At 39.5% G+C, this 15,554-nt stretch overlaps 1 protein-coding gene and 1 pseudogene across 6 annotated transcripts in view; both read left to right on the top strand.

The window, feature by feature from the left end:
• The window catches only part of SEMA6A (semaphorin 6A), a 121,668-nt gene that overhangs the window by 54,169 nt on the left and 51,945 nt on the right, over nt 1-15,554 (top strand). For 4 of the 6 annotated variants that reach the window (XR_002779852.1, XM_011358264.1, XM_011358265.2 and 1 more), the window contains exons 2-6: nt 7,452-7,589; nt 9,189-9,306; nt 13,559-13,619; nt 14,598-14,660; nt 15,386-15,487. Coding sequence is in view for 5 of the 6 variants with exons in the window: in XM_011358264.1 (XP_011356566.1) it covers nt 7,490-7,589; nt 9,189-9,306; nt 13,559-13,619; nt 14,598-14,660; nt 15,386-15,487 (444 nt within the window). In the remaining variant the exon portion in view is untranslated. Of the gene's footprint in view, nt 1-7,451; nt 7,590-9,188; nt 9,307-13,558; nt 13,624-14,597; nt 14,661-15,385; nt 15,488-15,554 lie in introns of those variants that run through there. The other 2 variants (XM_023529563.1, XM_011358266.2) reach the window with 2 other exon arrangements.
• LOC111738551 lies at nt 10,006-10,124 on the top strand (annotated as a pseudogene).

Genomic DNA, 15,554 nt, shown 5'->3' with positions numbered 1-15,554 from the left:
AAAAAAAAAAAATTTTTTCCTGAAAGTACTTCTGATTCACAGCTCTTTTCCTCCTCCTTTGTGACAGTGGTTTTAGATCTAAAACGGAACATCAATTATACACAGTCGATATTTATTATTATACTCTATTGAATGCTACCATCATTCTCCAAAATGTGTTGAAGTTAGGTCTGTGGCATTTCTCTTTCCTCTGAAATGGATCTTTTTATGTCTCTGCTAATGGCTGAGGAGAGAAAGGCCAAATGCTTTATTAAGAAGCTAGAGCTATTTTTTTCTCATTTGCATGAACCTTATGTCTTAATGCAATATCACCGAACAGGTAGCCAGTGTGGGCCCTGAAGACTAGGTGGGTATACAGTAAAGGTTTCGACCGTAATCAGTGGGCCCAAGTTGTTTCTCATTCCACTTGGGACATGTTCTTCTGTGGCATGGCTATGCATTCTGTGTACAGCAGCATCCTCCAGGAAACAGGGCTGTCCAGGTCAGTGAAGGACACCTGCTGTTTAAACACTCTTTAATTCTTGAAATGTTCCTTTGGTGCAATAATCAGCAGTTCAGATCTCTGAGACAGGTCTCCAGCATTCAGCAAGCTGGATTTTTCTGCAGAAACACCTGCTCTCCCACCTCCTTCTGGGCAGAGGTTCCTGACTCTGACGTGAGGAGTATCCAAATCAGTTTATCCTATCAGCTACTGAAGCAGCCAGCCTTGTTCTTTCCCTTCATGACAGACACTGTTCTCTATGATGCATTGACTTCAAAACATTACGATTTAGGAGGCTATAAGCGGGCAAGTGGTTTCACTTAACACAGTGGTGTCCCGAGATAATCAATTCCTCCTAAAACTGTGGTTGAGAAGCATCTGCATCTTTCCTATCACCTTAAGCCTGCAATCACAGGGCCATAAAGTAGAATGAGCCTTTGCATGCCTACATGTTTACAAGCCACTGTGTACTCCTTTTATAGGTTTTTATTGCTGAAGCCATTAGGGACTTTCAGCCACTCTGTCCGCATAAGCATAGATGCATCAACCTGTGTTCAGTTATTATCTTAAGTGCAGTTTCCATTTATGCTAGCACCTCTCTCTAACCTTCCGTTTCTCTTTCTTCGATGTACTGGGAAGGACATAAACTTCAGCGTCACACCGGCCTGGGTTTGCATCTTGGCTTTCCCTTCTTAATGGAGTGCTGTAAACACTGTGTGCTGTCTGGATCTGCTGCTTCACCACTCTGAGCCTCAGTTTCCTTGTGTGCACAATGGAGCCTGTCTGCCTCCCTGGGTTGCTGTGATACTTAAATAAGATAATATGCATATGTACCTTGGACACAGAAGGTGCACAATAAACCTCCACTCCACCCTATCCATTGTCCATTTCCCAAATCATTATTTTCCTTTGCACATGTGTGGGTGCTGTGATTCCCATTTTAAAAATCACACAATATGAGTTATGCCATCCTGAGAAAGATTCTCCTTCCTCTACCAGATGCCCACCTCCTGTGATAGGAGACTTAGTGACCTAGAAGAAGGAAGGGAGGGAAGGAGAATAAGAAGGCTTCTTCTCCCCTGAAGAAGTAAAAAATACCAGTTGCTGATCTGGAGCCTACTGAGAATTTCTTAAGGGGTTCCAAAAAAAGCTATTAAAAGGCAATTTTTAGTATCTTTACTGACGAATAAGCTACAATTTTTATGTATATTATCTCACGGCCTCTCTTGAGAAACAATTTTACCCACTCTAAAAGATGGGGATAACTGAGGTTCAAGGAGTTTCAGCATTTTGCCGAGGGTTCCAGCAAGTAAGTGGAACAGAGGGATTCAGACCCCATGTTTTTACCCTCTGCTCTTTCTCCTCCCCTATATTATTGGCAATAGTTCGATTTCATGTAGGAGCTTTTAACTAATTTTGAATCAGATTTTTAAAGATAATCACACTGTAAAAATAAAGATGAGGAGGTCAGGCTGGAACAATAGAAATGAAAATGTTATCCGTTGTATAAAATGTAACTAAACTCTGAATATGATTAAATGGTAACAACAGTGGTCTATTTGGTCAGAACTATTTACAGGACTTGAACTTTTCCTGATACTGAAACTAATGCAGTATCACATGCTGGGATTTCTTTGCTCCGGCTTGAGGAACTTTTCACAACTTTCATGCTGTGCCTACAGCCTTCTGCTGAGAGCAAAACCGAAGAGAGCCTGTCTCATCCTCACATTTGCCACATTCAGTACCACTCTAATTACCCCAAGTTTCCAAACCATGTGCAGATTAGGAGCAACTAGAAAAAAAAAAAAAAAAAAAACAGAAAAAATCAGCTCTGATCTCGTCAAAGAGAGGCTGGCCGAGGTGCATTGAGCCTTTTCTAAGCTTGATATCTGCAGTAATCTCAGAGAGTGCCTGACATAACCACCACCAGAGTCTGGTGACACTTCTTGCTGGGTGGAGCTCCAGTATCCCACTCTGCCTCAGCTCCTAACCCTCCCTCCCAATCCCACACCTCCACATGGTGTCCCTGGCCTTGGAAATGGATTACAATGGAGTGTCCTGGCTCAGGGTCACTGCATGTACTGTCCTCCCTAATCACCATCACATACCGACTCCCTTCTTCATTGGGGCAGAATTGCCCAGAATTGTACAATCTCAGAGCCTGAAGGGGTTTCACAGGCCATTACATTTTATATTCTTTCTTTTTACAGGTGAGGAAAAAGGAGCCAGTGAGGCTACATGACTTGCCCAGGGTCACCCTATTAGCGTGTCCTTCTTTCTATTAAGGACGGCGTGAATTATTGATTACCTTTAAAACTTCCCATGATGTCAATAGAAAATGTGCTTTTTAAGAGAATTACTGAAACATGACAGTAAATGATTTTCCTCATAGGAAAAGTGCCACTACGATCATTTCTCTTTCATTTCTAGGCCACACTTAAAAGTTACTATCGAGAGCATTTTGCATTTGCCAGTTCCCATTACTTTTATCACCATTTTACACTTATTATTAAAATGTTCATTGCATGCTAGCATTCTGGAAGATGCTGTTGTACCAAATCAGACACAAATTATATCCACACACCCAACCCAAATGCCGGTGCATTGATGAATTGTTTGCTGCAGGCAGACATGTAGACAGTGCAAGAAGCAGCCCAAATGGGTCTTTAGAACAAGCAACACCCATTCATTTGTGTATGTACACATTGAGTCCCACCAGGTTCACTTGCTAAGGCTGACACACAGCAGCTTGTAGGAAAAGGTAAAGACGAGCAGAATACTTCATGCAGCAATGGTGGTATGCTTTTCCCGAGTGGCATGGAGGTTGCCTTCAGAGCTTTCAGGGGTCGGGCAGCAAGGTTAGTGGGTAAGGAAGGCTTCCCAAGACAATGGAGAGTGGTGGAATGTTTCCAATTGGAGAGGGCCATCCCTTCTGCTTTGGGCAACCACTGCTCAGCTCTGGAGTGTTGGCCATGTAGGATGTTGGCCAGCAAGGCCAGATCTGTGTGTGTATGTGTGTGTGCGTGTGTGCGTGTGTGCGTGTGCGTGTGCGTGTGTGTGTGTGTGTGTGTGTGTGTGCTTGTTTAAAGAAGCCAGCAATCTAGAGTTGTATATTAAATCAACTATTTTTTTTTCTTAATGCTGTCATTGACTTCCGTGAGCCAATTTTGGCTAAGTCCTACCAGTTTTGTGACCCTAAAATTTTCCGGGACAGGATTTGAGGGAATAGCTAGTTGGGCAGAGGATTAGAACTAGTGTTGGGGTAAGTGTGACTGGCGCTCTGGCTGGGTAGGCTTGTCATGGCTTCTTCATCCTAGCGGCTCTTAGAAAATTAACCTGATTAATCAGAAGTAAGATGTGGCAATTTGTGATGTCATTCTCTGATTTTATAATCGTTTCTAGTTCTAAGGACATTTCGATTGCTTCATGCTTTTCTAACACAATGACCTGCTTTATGATGAGGGTTTGAAGGGGAGGGGTGGGTGGAAGTTCCAGTTATTGAAAATATTTGACCAGTTTAAAAACAATTAGCAACACAAATGTAGTCAGAGGATTTTCAAACAGACCTCTTTTTAGCCCCCTTTGTTTGGTCCTCAGTGTAGAATACCTGAAGGCTAGTTTCCTGGCCAATTAGCATCCTGCACAGTCCACTTAGCTCATGGCAGCCAACAGTCATAACACTATTTGTGCATCACAGTTCTATTATTCAGTTTGGTCTTAAAAACGGTAGGGGGAAATTTATAGGAAAAAGAATTTTTGTCTCAGCTCAGAGTGTGTAGAAAGTCAACACAATTCTTACCCATCTGACTCAGTAGAATTAATTTTAGTTGAACCTAAGTAGATCTAATAAATTCACCAACAGATGCCTATTAAAATTAAGAACTTTCTTGAGATTTTCCATGAATTTTGTGGGTTGTGGGAGAAGAGTTATAACTTTATAGTAATGGTGTATTTTACAAAGGGCATTTCTCTTCAGGCTACGAATAGTGGAAGGCTGAGACGATTAGATGGAAAATTCAAGCACAATAAGCTTACTTTTGAAGTAAATTAATTACTTTTGTTTAGAATCCCCATATCTATAGTTTTCTTATCATCTAATTTTCTGGATAACCGCTGTAGTCTTAAGTCATATTCAAACTATATAAGCATAGTCACAGAGAGGGAAATCAACAAATGTCTGCAGATGCCTATAAATACACTATCTGTGGGAAGCACTTTTCAAAGTTTCAAGGATTAAACAACCGCTTAATTGCAGCAGTCCAGCTAGCTCAGGCTTTTGAAACTCAGTGGAAAGTTCCTGTTTGTTTTTGTTCTCCGGACTAGTGCAAGTCTGTATTGCTGTACTGCTGTGGTCTTAGCGGGAAGACCATCCCATGTTTTGCAGAATGGAAAGCGATAATGTGAGATCAAATTGGGATTGCTCCACAAAGTAATCATTTCAACAAGAAAATATATTGTCTACGTATTTACAGGGGTTAGAGCCCAAAGTCGTGTAGGGAGGGAATAATACATCAAAACCTCAGCTGAAAAAAACTGTAGCATGTTCATGTAGATTGGGCAAGATTAACCATTACTTCTAGGACACTTTCACCCATATGATGTACATGTTAACAACCTGATGATATATATGATGATAGAAAGTCACATAAAACAGCTATTTTTCCTGGCATAGAGCCCTACTGTAAACCTGGAGGTATTTAAATAACCCATCTCAGTCATGATCCTGGCTATGTGTAAGGACCGAAAGAGGCCATTCAATTGTATAACAGATTTCTTCCACATTCCTTGCTCTTCCTGCCAGCCTCTGGGGTCGAGAATGTTGCATCTAACCCATGCAATCTTAAGACTGAAAAAGATAAAACTGGGAGAAGTAAAATAGCAGGACTTTGATCTCGTTAGCTCGTAGGACATTGGTACAAAGATGAATGCTACTGTGGAAGGATACTCATTTGTCATGTCAAGAAAAATTAATCTTTAAAAGTTTACATATTACCAAAGATTTCTAAAGGAATAAGAATCAGCCTTTCGAGTCTCCCATTATTCTCCCATAACATGCTACAAACTCTCTGAGGTAATATGCTTCTGTGTAATCCTATTAATGCTGCCTGTGAGCCCTTGTAAATGTTGCCACTTCCTCTTCCCCATATACTCTTGCATCTAAAATGTAACAGCTGACTGATGTCTGGTTTATGTTTTTACTTAACTCTTATTATTGATTTCACTTCTTTAATGTTTTACTAAACAGGAGCCATGAGAAGCAAATAAGGGCACTTCGGAACTTCTCTTTAGGATCAAATTCTCCAGAAGAGAAGAACTGGAGAATGAATGAATGAATGAATGAATGAATGGACTGTTGCTTTTAACCTGTCTGTAAATACATGTTTCTGACTCTTGTAATGGATCGATCTTTTGACAAGTAATCATTTAAAGTTTAATTTTAATCTACGCATCAGAGCTGGAGAGATGGAATTGCTTAGGCTTTTCTCTCAACCTCTCTCCCTCTTCGATTTTCAAGATAAAGCAATTAATTAATGTGCATTTTTCAACTGAAGAAATAATTAAGACCCGGCTGTGTCTGTAAAATTATAAGTTATGATGAAACACTCAGGACTTGTTAATGTTTTTTTTGGCATGAAGAAGAAAGACATAGGTATCTTATATTAAGTGGTATTCTAAAAAGCATAAGTTAGCAGTTTGCCTGCCAAATTAACTTTCAAAGATATCAAAGTAACTAAGTTTGACTTTTCTACACACAAATTTTAAATGATTGATGGACTACTGTAAAATAATTTTGTTCAAAAAAGATCATCTTTGGCAGGTTACTTCTAAGGATTTACTACTCTGGAGAGATGAAAAGATATCCCCATTTTACATTAATTTCTCCGATAAATCAGCCCTTATCTGAAATATGCCTGAAAATTATGCGGTATTTACTATATTATGAGCCTTCTTACACTGTAACCAGCAGCTCCATATGGGATGGTTTTCACTTCTAAAATTTGAGAGAATTTTTCTATACATAAAGAGCATCTTTAAGAAAATACAGATGGGTAGAACAGTATATCTGGCATTTTTATTCACTACTATATCATTGCAAGGTAGTATATGAGACTAAAATATACAGAAAGATGATTTTTTAAAATCAACAATGTGGTTTCAGATTTTTTAAAATCAACAGTGTGGTTTCAGATTCACCCTACGGTATTCTTCAGAGTCTGAAAGGATACGTTTCTTTCTTTTTAAACATAAATTGGGTGATTTTATTTATGTCGATGGTCACTTTAGAATTAATGTAGAATTATATAAACTGGGAGTGAAAATGTCAACTAAGGGATCAAACAGGTAATGGAAATAAGTGAACAGGGCCAGTTATGGGTATATGTGTGTGTGGGGCGGGGAGGGGATTGTGGTAGGGGTATGGTGCTGAGAGGAACTGTCATTTAGGTCAATAAGAAAGATACTCTGATTTTTATAAAAAGAAGATTAGAAATCTTCTAGTTTTTCAATACTGGCAACTACAAAGTTTTTAAAGATCCTGGGCTGGCCAAACAAAAGATGTCTAGGGAATGACGTGCTGTTATAAACCTGCTGAGAAGAAGAAAAGTATTTACCTTAAAAAAAAAAAAAAATAAGCTTCCTCAGTTGTCCACATTTTTTGTAATGCAGTCTCATAATTGTGAAGCAGTCACCTATAATATAATGGCCTAAAGGTGGCTCAGGACAAAAGAACTAAGGCTCTATATTCCATGTTTGGAAGAAGTTTTGCAAAAGGGCTCAGATGCCTGGGGAAGGAGGATGCAGCAATACAGATTCCTTACGTAAAACAATAATCAGTGAATTCAGAATGGAAAAGATATGAAGCAGAGGCCCCTCTTCTCTCAAATTTATCTTCAAGGCCATTTTATTGTATGGTGTTGAATAAAGCTGACTTACAAAAAAAAAAAAAAATTCCCTCTTTGTTCTTTGGCAGGGTGAAGTAGAGAAATAAAGTCTCCCCGCTGAACTACTATGAGGTCAGAAGCCTTGCTGCTATATTTCACACTGCTACACTTTGCTGGGGCTGGTTTCCCAGAAGATTCTGAGCCAATCAGTATTTCGCATGGCAACTGTAAGTACCCACAGTCTCACTCTGACTCTCTCCCTTTGTGAATGCTGTAGCCTGCATCAACCAGTAAACCATAAAGATTAAAAATTTAGTAAAATAGGAGATTTGTTAGTCACTTTAACTTGTGTAGGTGGCAAAATTAATTCAAGTCTAGTCAAATCGGAGGGATGCCTATTTTATAATTCTGTTAAATGTTGTTGTGGGACACGTGTGAGGATTTGAAACTTTCCTCAGTGCCTTCGGTGAAGTCTCAGTTACTACAAAGAGGCCATGATCATGCCTGAAAACCAGCTATGGAAGAATATCACTCTCACTTGGGCATTGCCACTGTTTGTGCATGTTCATATGTAATTAATATATGGGCATCGTTACAAGATAAGAAAGAAAATAATAAGACTGCTTTGGAGTTAACTTTAGAGACAAAATTAACTTTTTTTAGACTTAGAAGTTATATTATTGCTAGACTTGGGCAGAGTGAATGTCAATTTAGATGATCCGTTTCGACGGTTTATATAACCTTCCTTTGGTCTCTGCTTCATTGTCAAAGGTAGAAAACAACAGGATTTAGAATTCCATTGATTCTTTAAAAGAGGAAAGTTTTACCTGTGTGTTGTATTTTACTAGTAAGATACCCCCTGTCATGCTCAGATACTACAGGGATTTAAAGTGAGGGGTCTGATATAAATCTGTGAATGGTTTTCGAGCAATTATCAGTCGCCTCCACCCCCCGGAAAACAACTGCCTTTTAAATGTGACTCATCTTTCTTTCCTCCTTAGTTTCTTTGGAGGAACGCCAGTGCTCTGGGTTGTAGGTTTAAAGGCAGATTTTTGAGATGTAGGTATTTCTGAAGGTCAGATATTACTACGAATTGCTCGCTTTCAACCAAAGAGAACTGTAAGAGAGGAGAAATATGCCCATTGACTCTCTAAGTCAGGGAAAATTCCAGATCACTCTACTGGCTACACTCAGTTTGACCCTGTCCTGTCAAAGTGCCCATTTCTGTGAGATTAGCCAATTGCTTAACTCAAGAGTGAACTTCCCACAGTTCCTAGAATGCCAACCGACCTAGCAGGGCTGCCTTCAATGGTAGATTATTCCAACTGGACGCCTGTGGAGACTGTATTTTTCTTCTGGCTCCTGGACTAAGGCTCTCGCCTCCAGACCACATTGCCTTTGTGGTGATTGATGGGAAGGCTGCTTTGAAATAGTTTTGTCCCGAGACAAGATCTTTGGCAGACTGCCCCTCAGGCTTAGCACTCTAAAGAAGATGAAAAGAAAACTGAAAGAAAAGAGCACCTTCATGTAAAGGGTTCACTTGCAAGTTTAAGCCCCAGAAAGAGGGACAAGTCAGAAATTCTGACACTTAGAAATATAATTCCAGGCTTATTATCATTTGGAAATGAAACTGTAACTTGATCATCCATAGTACTCTTCTGTCATAGGTTTTCCTAAAATAATAGACTCATTGGAGATGAAAAATTGTGGCATGGTCTGACTTAAATATGGTTTTGTTTTGTGTCCGGTCCCCCTCCTCTCCCTGCCTTGTCAATTCTTGGCTTGATTTCCTTTTCTCTTTCTTGCCCCATCTCCTCTTTTCACAGATACAAAACAGTATCCGGTGTTTGTGGGCCACAAGCCAGCACGGAACACCACACAGAGGCACAGACTGGACATCCAGATGATTGTGATCATGAACAGAACCCTCTACATTGCTGCTAGGTGAGTGGCCTTTTCTTCACCTCTGCCTCCTGTGTATCTGAAGGTCCTAAGACCTAAATGTATCCGCTATGCATCATTTTAAAGATCATGACAGTCCCAGACAAACCATTATTTAATTTAAAGGCTGTTTTAGTTTGTCAAGCAATCATTTGTTCAAGATTATCTGTGTCTGTTTATGTGGATTTAGATAGAAATAATTGTGTAGTTTAGAGCTTAGACTCAAATAATCCACTGTTTATCTTGAACATACATGCAAATATTTACTCGAGCACCCAGTATAGCACTTCTTGATACTTTTTTGTTAAATCAAGTTGAATGTGTAGACATGTATTATATAGTGTGTGTGTGGGTGTGTGTATATTAAACCTGTTTGTATTCTTGCACTGAATATATAGTGTATATCATTACTTTAACAGATGGCAGTAGCACCCAAAGAGTTCTTGATTTGGATTTGGATCTAGTTAGACAATACTTATCCACTAGGGAAATGTCATTTAAACATACCATGTCTTAAGGCTGAATGGCATGGTAAGAATACTGCCTAAATGAGGGTTACATGGATTTATGCTTTTATTTTAATACAATTCTTAATTCAGCTGGACCACAATTTCTCTGGCTGCAGTGTCCTCTGTCAAATGAGAGGTTGGATTAGATTATTTTAATGAAGTCTCTTGGGATTCCAACAATATACGATTCCCAGTCTATGGCCATGCCACCCAGAATGTGCCTGATTCTGGCTGATCTCAGAAGCTAAGCAGGATTGGGCCTGGTTAGTATTTAGTTGGGAGACCACCTAGGAAGACCAGGTGCTGTAAGCATTAAAAAACAACAACAACAACAATATACAATTCCCCATTTGGGGGTTTTGTAGCTCATTCAAAATAATTCTAAATGAACAGCAACAAGGAGCACTATCTTGTGGAGTTCCACTGTGGTCCTACTGAGTCTAGATTGATTAATCACTTCACACTGGGAACAGAAATAAGAGATTGTGTTTGTGGTAGTCATCTGGCTGTGAGCATAGGTAAAGAGCAAGTAAACAACAACAGTGCTTGATTCTTTTAAAGCACTTGGATGTTCTGAAATGACTAGCTATGTAACATGATAAAAAAAAAAAAAATTGAATTAAAATATCCTGCAAGTACATTTGGTCACAGGCAGCAATGCCAAAATACTTTTTTAAATTTTTACTTCATGGAAACTTACATAGTACATTCTAGTTGTATGTGCCCCATAAACTGCAAATATAATTTTAAGTTCTTTATAAATGTTAAATCCTGGGTGGTGGTGGGGAACTTATGAGAAGGAGATACTAGTATCCCCATGTTTTAAGGGAGGGAACCAAAGTACAAAGAGATGAAACGACTGGGTAAAAAGGACAGAGGCAGGATTTGAACCAGGATGGTCGTGCTCTAGAGTCTGTCATTACTCCCCATGCTGTGCAACCTACTGAGCGGTAGGGGTGGCACTGTCCGTCCTGGGAATAACCTTCTAATAGCTGCTGCCCAAGAACATAGTCACTGTGCGTGTTCATTGGAATGCATTTTAATGAGGTCCTCCATAGCCACCTCTGTGGCAGCATATTAGCTCCTTCTTAAATATCATTTTTAGTTTTCTAAATGTCACAGGGCTGGTAGATTATAGTTGCACCTAATTATCTAAAGTCTGGTCAAAACAAATGATTAAACATTGGATCTGTGAGAAGTAGGATGACTCAAGAATCTTGTATGAATTGTTCATTTTGCTGCAGTTGAGTATCTAGAGGGAAAAAATGGTATAGCAGACCACCCTGACACCTGGTAATTTAACATGGGTGTAGGCTGCAGGTCCAGGGTGGCACATGAGCGAGGGGCAAGATGCTATACAAACTTAAAAGTGGCATTATTCCAGCTTGTTAAAACCAAGACAGTTTTATCCTAACCCCTCATCCCAAGAAAAGGAGAAAGAAGAAACGGAAAGAAAAAACTATAAAAAGACTTGCCTTTTCTTAGAGGTAAAATTTGCAGTTCTCTAGTGCTGACATGTTGCTTTTCACTCTACACAGACACTCCCCTTCAGTACACACCCTTGGAAAGATTCCTAAAGGGTTATGTAGCTGCCATATTTAGGGTCTCTCTTTAATTTCCCATTTCCCAACATTGCCCTGAGAGATCCAGGTTCCTGGGCAGCAAGTAACAGGATTTAAAGTTAAATCCTTCCCCCGGGCTCAAGCCAAGGCTACACAATTCAGTGGTGCTTACTGGAGGGGGGAAGAGGAAGTACCTAGGATTAAGTCAGTTTGTGTTCAAATAACTTAATTCAGCAAGAGCCACATATGAATCCTGGGGTGTATACACCCGTGGCTGGGAGTGACTCCCGACGCTGGTCTGTGGTTTTAGCATAAAGCGCCGTTTCTGTTTGCTGGGCAATGTGATCTCTTGGATGTTGAAAAAGATTGCCATCCTCCAAAAGGAGATTTCATTCACAGATTGTGTTTTCAGAAGGCTTTTCCCAGTTCTTCTAGACAACTGTTGTTAGCAATGGGAAGCCCAGTACCATCCAGGACCTGGGGAATGAGTGAGGTTTGATGGCAAGAACCCCTTTCAATCTGCTTTATTATTATCCATCTTGTAGGTTCTTTTTTTTCCCTTTAATCTCTAAACTGCTAATTAGCATAAACAGGCCATGCCAGAAGGGGGCAACTGGAGAGCTTTGTGAGGAATTGCCAATGCATAGTAATCAGCTGTTAATTTACAATTCTTATATTCAGCTCCTACTTAAAGTTTAGAGGGGCGGCAGGGCAAAGAAAACCTGAAGTCATCTCAAACCTGATACCAGAGTAATAGGCAATTCCATTCCAATAATGAGCCTGACCCACAGCACCACCAATAAAGTCAAACAAGTAATAAAGAAATGCAATAAAACTGCCTGGAAATTAAAGGGCAGGGCAATTCTGACACCCTACTTAAAGTTTGAAGAACTTCCCAATTCAGCAATTTACAAAACAGGCTCAGGCTCCCATTCTCCCCGCTTACCACCCTTATTTTCTCTCTCTTCCTCTCCCTCTCCCATCCTCTCCCTCCCCCTCCTCCTTCCTGTTCCCCTTACCCCCCTCACACATAGTTCCGAAAAGGTCTTGCCCTTTTTATTTTCACATGAGAGAGCCTGTTTTTATTTTTCTCTGTTATACCTTCTCTAAAAGCAGTAGCAAACATTTCCAAAAAATCGAAGTAAATCCTGATAGCAGATAATTCCTTTCTTTCCTTTTTTCTTTCTTTTCTCCCCTCCCCCCTTTCTCTTGAGTAATGAGTGGGCTTGAAAGTCTGCATGGGAGCCTTGAGGTCCCTGGTTTAAAGTTGTGGGTAATTTTCCAGCCCCAGGACTTCCTGCATTTTAGAAAAAGTCAATGTTATTTCAAGGGAAAATGAGCTGTTTTGCTTTCCCTGACTAGTCCCCCATCTCCCCAGTTGAGTGTAGTTCTTTTCTTTCTTCTGAATTCCAGACAAAAACACCCTTGTACTCAGCTCAAACAGAAGGGGATATTTAAATATAGCCCCACACCTGAGCTGCTGATTCTGTTTCTCCCCATCTGAGGGGAGACTGGCAGTAAGTTGTAAAGACAACTAAATTCGGAGCAAAACAGGAAGGTGAACAGAAGCAAGAAATATAAACTTTAGCTCAAGTACCGTTTAGATCTTAATTGACCATCGTTGTGTGAAGAAAAGAGTCGCTTCTGGAAATAATTTGACCTTTATCATCTTCTATCTTGTCAATCAAATCGTCAGAGCCAAGGCTGAAAACATACTTTCCAAAGAGAGATGGAGATGGAGATTAGCTTTCCGTTAGCCCCTTTGATGAACAGATGTGGCATGTTGAATACCAAGTGTCTGGTACATGGATTTGAAGATACTGAAAGGGGATGTGAACCCATCTGTCTTCCAGTTTTTGAGCCAATTTAACTTTCACAGTCCTCTCTCCTGAACTACGATATACAGATGTTGTAGCTCTGGTATGAGAGAGACTACGGGAAAGTTTTCATAAATGGTGTCCCATATAGCAAGATGCCACAATATCAGAAGGTGCTGGATGTGAGCCAGAGGAATCGCTTGCAGGTTGAACTCTTCCCTTTTTCTTGCATGTGGATGTCTTGTTTTTTAATTACATGGATATGGATTTATCTGCCTTGAATGAGATATATACTCACTCATACAGGAGAAAATGAACTGTCTTGACTCTTGTGTTTGACACTGTATTAATCTCTCTTTGTTTATAGGGACCATATTTATACAGTTGATATAGACACATCATACACAGAAGAAATTTACTGTAGCAAAGTAAGTAGTTTTAAAATCATCTTTCTGAAATGAAAGCTCTTAGGATAGTTCTTGAAGAGAATTTGTATTTTAAATGCATTGATTGAGATGACATAGCTAATAATTTGGGATATTTTGTGAAATCCCAATGTAGTGGTAAGTTTGGGCTTAACACATGTTCAGAAACAGTTGTGTACATCATATTTTATTCATCAAATATGTGAGCATATACACTTTGAAGTTTTATGTAATTCCTAAATTCCTTCAATAAAATACTGCCATATTTGTCCAGGAAAATCTTAGTTTTCACACGTAAAGTTTTGTTCCACAAATGTTTCAGTGTTATGTTTCCATGTCTTGCAGTACTAAGTTTGATTTCACTGTTGTGGTTCAGGAATTTGATCATTATCCATTTCAGACAGACATAAAATATAATCTAGGCTTCCCTTGTAATTTCACATGGAGGTACTTTAGTTAATAAAATCTGCCACAGAACTAGACAATCACTTTAGTCAATGAATTTCCGTGAAAGAGCATTACCCAAATTAAATCTTCATCCACCTAAAGTGAATGTCTCCTTTATTTTTTAAAAAATTACTTCCATATTTTAAGGGAAAAGCCTGCTTTATGAAAGTTGATTTATCAACTAAAAGGAAAGGGCAAGGACACACATTTTATCAAAATGAGCATAATTTAGTAGATGAATTTGGATATTTTATGTGAAATTTCCACACTGTTGTTTATTCTTTTTTCCCTTCTCCTTCATCTTTATCTCAAAGAGGAGATCATTTTGTAGTTTAATGAATACATAGGAGTTCAAAATTAAATGAACGTTTCTATCTCTAATCTTTTGTCATTACGGTGAATTAATCATGGAGAAAGAGTGTGGAAAGCTTTCAGTAAATATATGTTCAGCCTCTAGTCTCCCCAAGGGAACTCTTCTAAAATCAAATGCAACAACCTCTAGGCTCTAATTGATTTCTTTCTTGATCCATGCAGAAACTGACATGGAAATCTAGACAGGCTGATGTAGACACATGCAGAATGAAGGGAAAACATAAGGTAGGCAATTTTCATTTCTCCTGCAGCTGCCACTTTGGGTTAAGGTTTTGACTGTTATCTCCAGCCGTAGACCCGTGATGTGGAATGGATCATGCGAATACTTTTTCCCCCAGTGATTGCTTTTTTCATCACTTATTGAGGGCTTTAATTTGCAAAAATAGTTTGCTTTTAATGTGATGAAACATTACGGCTGCTGCTACGGCTGCATCATGAACTACTTAGGGGCACTAGGGATTATGGACACAAAGCTGGCTGCCCCGACTCTTCTAAGTGCCCCCTCCAGTAGCTCACCTCACAGTCCAAAAAGCCTCAGGGACTCTGCAGAAGAGCTCAGAAAAGGTTGCTGCAGGCTTACAGGGGCTTGTGCCTTTAGTCACAGAATAACATAAAAACACACTTCAGCCGGGAGCCTTGTACATCAAGAGACCCTGGAGCATCTGGCATCAAAATTAACATGATGGGAGGGTGCCACTTCTAGGCGTGCTTTCCTTCTGTGACATAAACACACACTCTTCCACTGTGTGCCATGTTTTCATTTACTATTTAAAGGAAATTGTTCTCAATATCATCTTTTGGTAAACAGGAGGAGGAGCTCAAACTTTTAACAGAGGAGTTCCTCAGCCACCTTCTTTTTAACCTGTCACATGGCAGATCACCGTATGTGGTGAAGAATAAGTTTCTGTGTTTAATGTACTGCTTACAAAAAAGTTTGAATTATTTTTCAGGATGAGTGTCACAACTTTATTAAAGTTCTTCTGAAGAAAAACAATGATACTTTGTTTGTCTGTGGAACTAATGCCTTCAACCCTTCCTGCAGAAACTATAAGGTAAGTGCAATTTTGTCCTGGAGGTATTTCATAATTTACTGTGATTGTCCCTGCAGCAACCTCAGAG

Source organism: Pteropus vampyrus, unplaced genomic scaffold (genome assembly GCF_000151845.1).
Source record: "Pteropus vampyrus isolate Shadow unplaced genomic scaffold, Pvam_2.0 Scaffold39, whole genome shotgun sequence".
Taxonomy (NCBI): domain Eukaryota; kingdom Metazoa; phylum Chordata; class Mammalia; order Chiroptera; family Pteropodidae; genus Pteropus; species Pteropus vampyrus.
The sequence above is the reverse complement of the archived record's forward strand: the minus strand, read 5'-3'. Positions and strand labels throughout refer to the sequence as shown.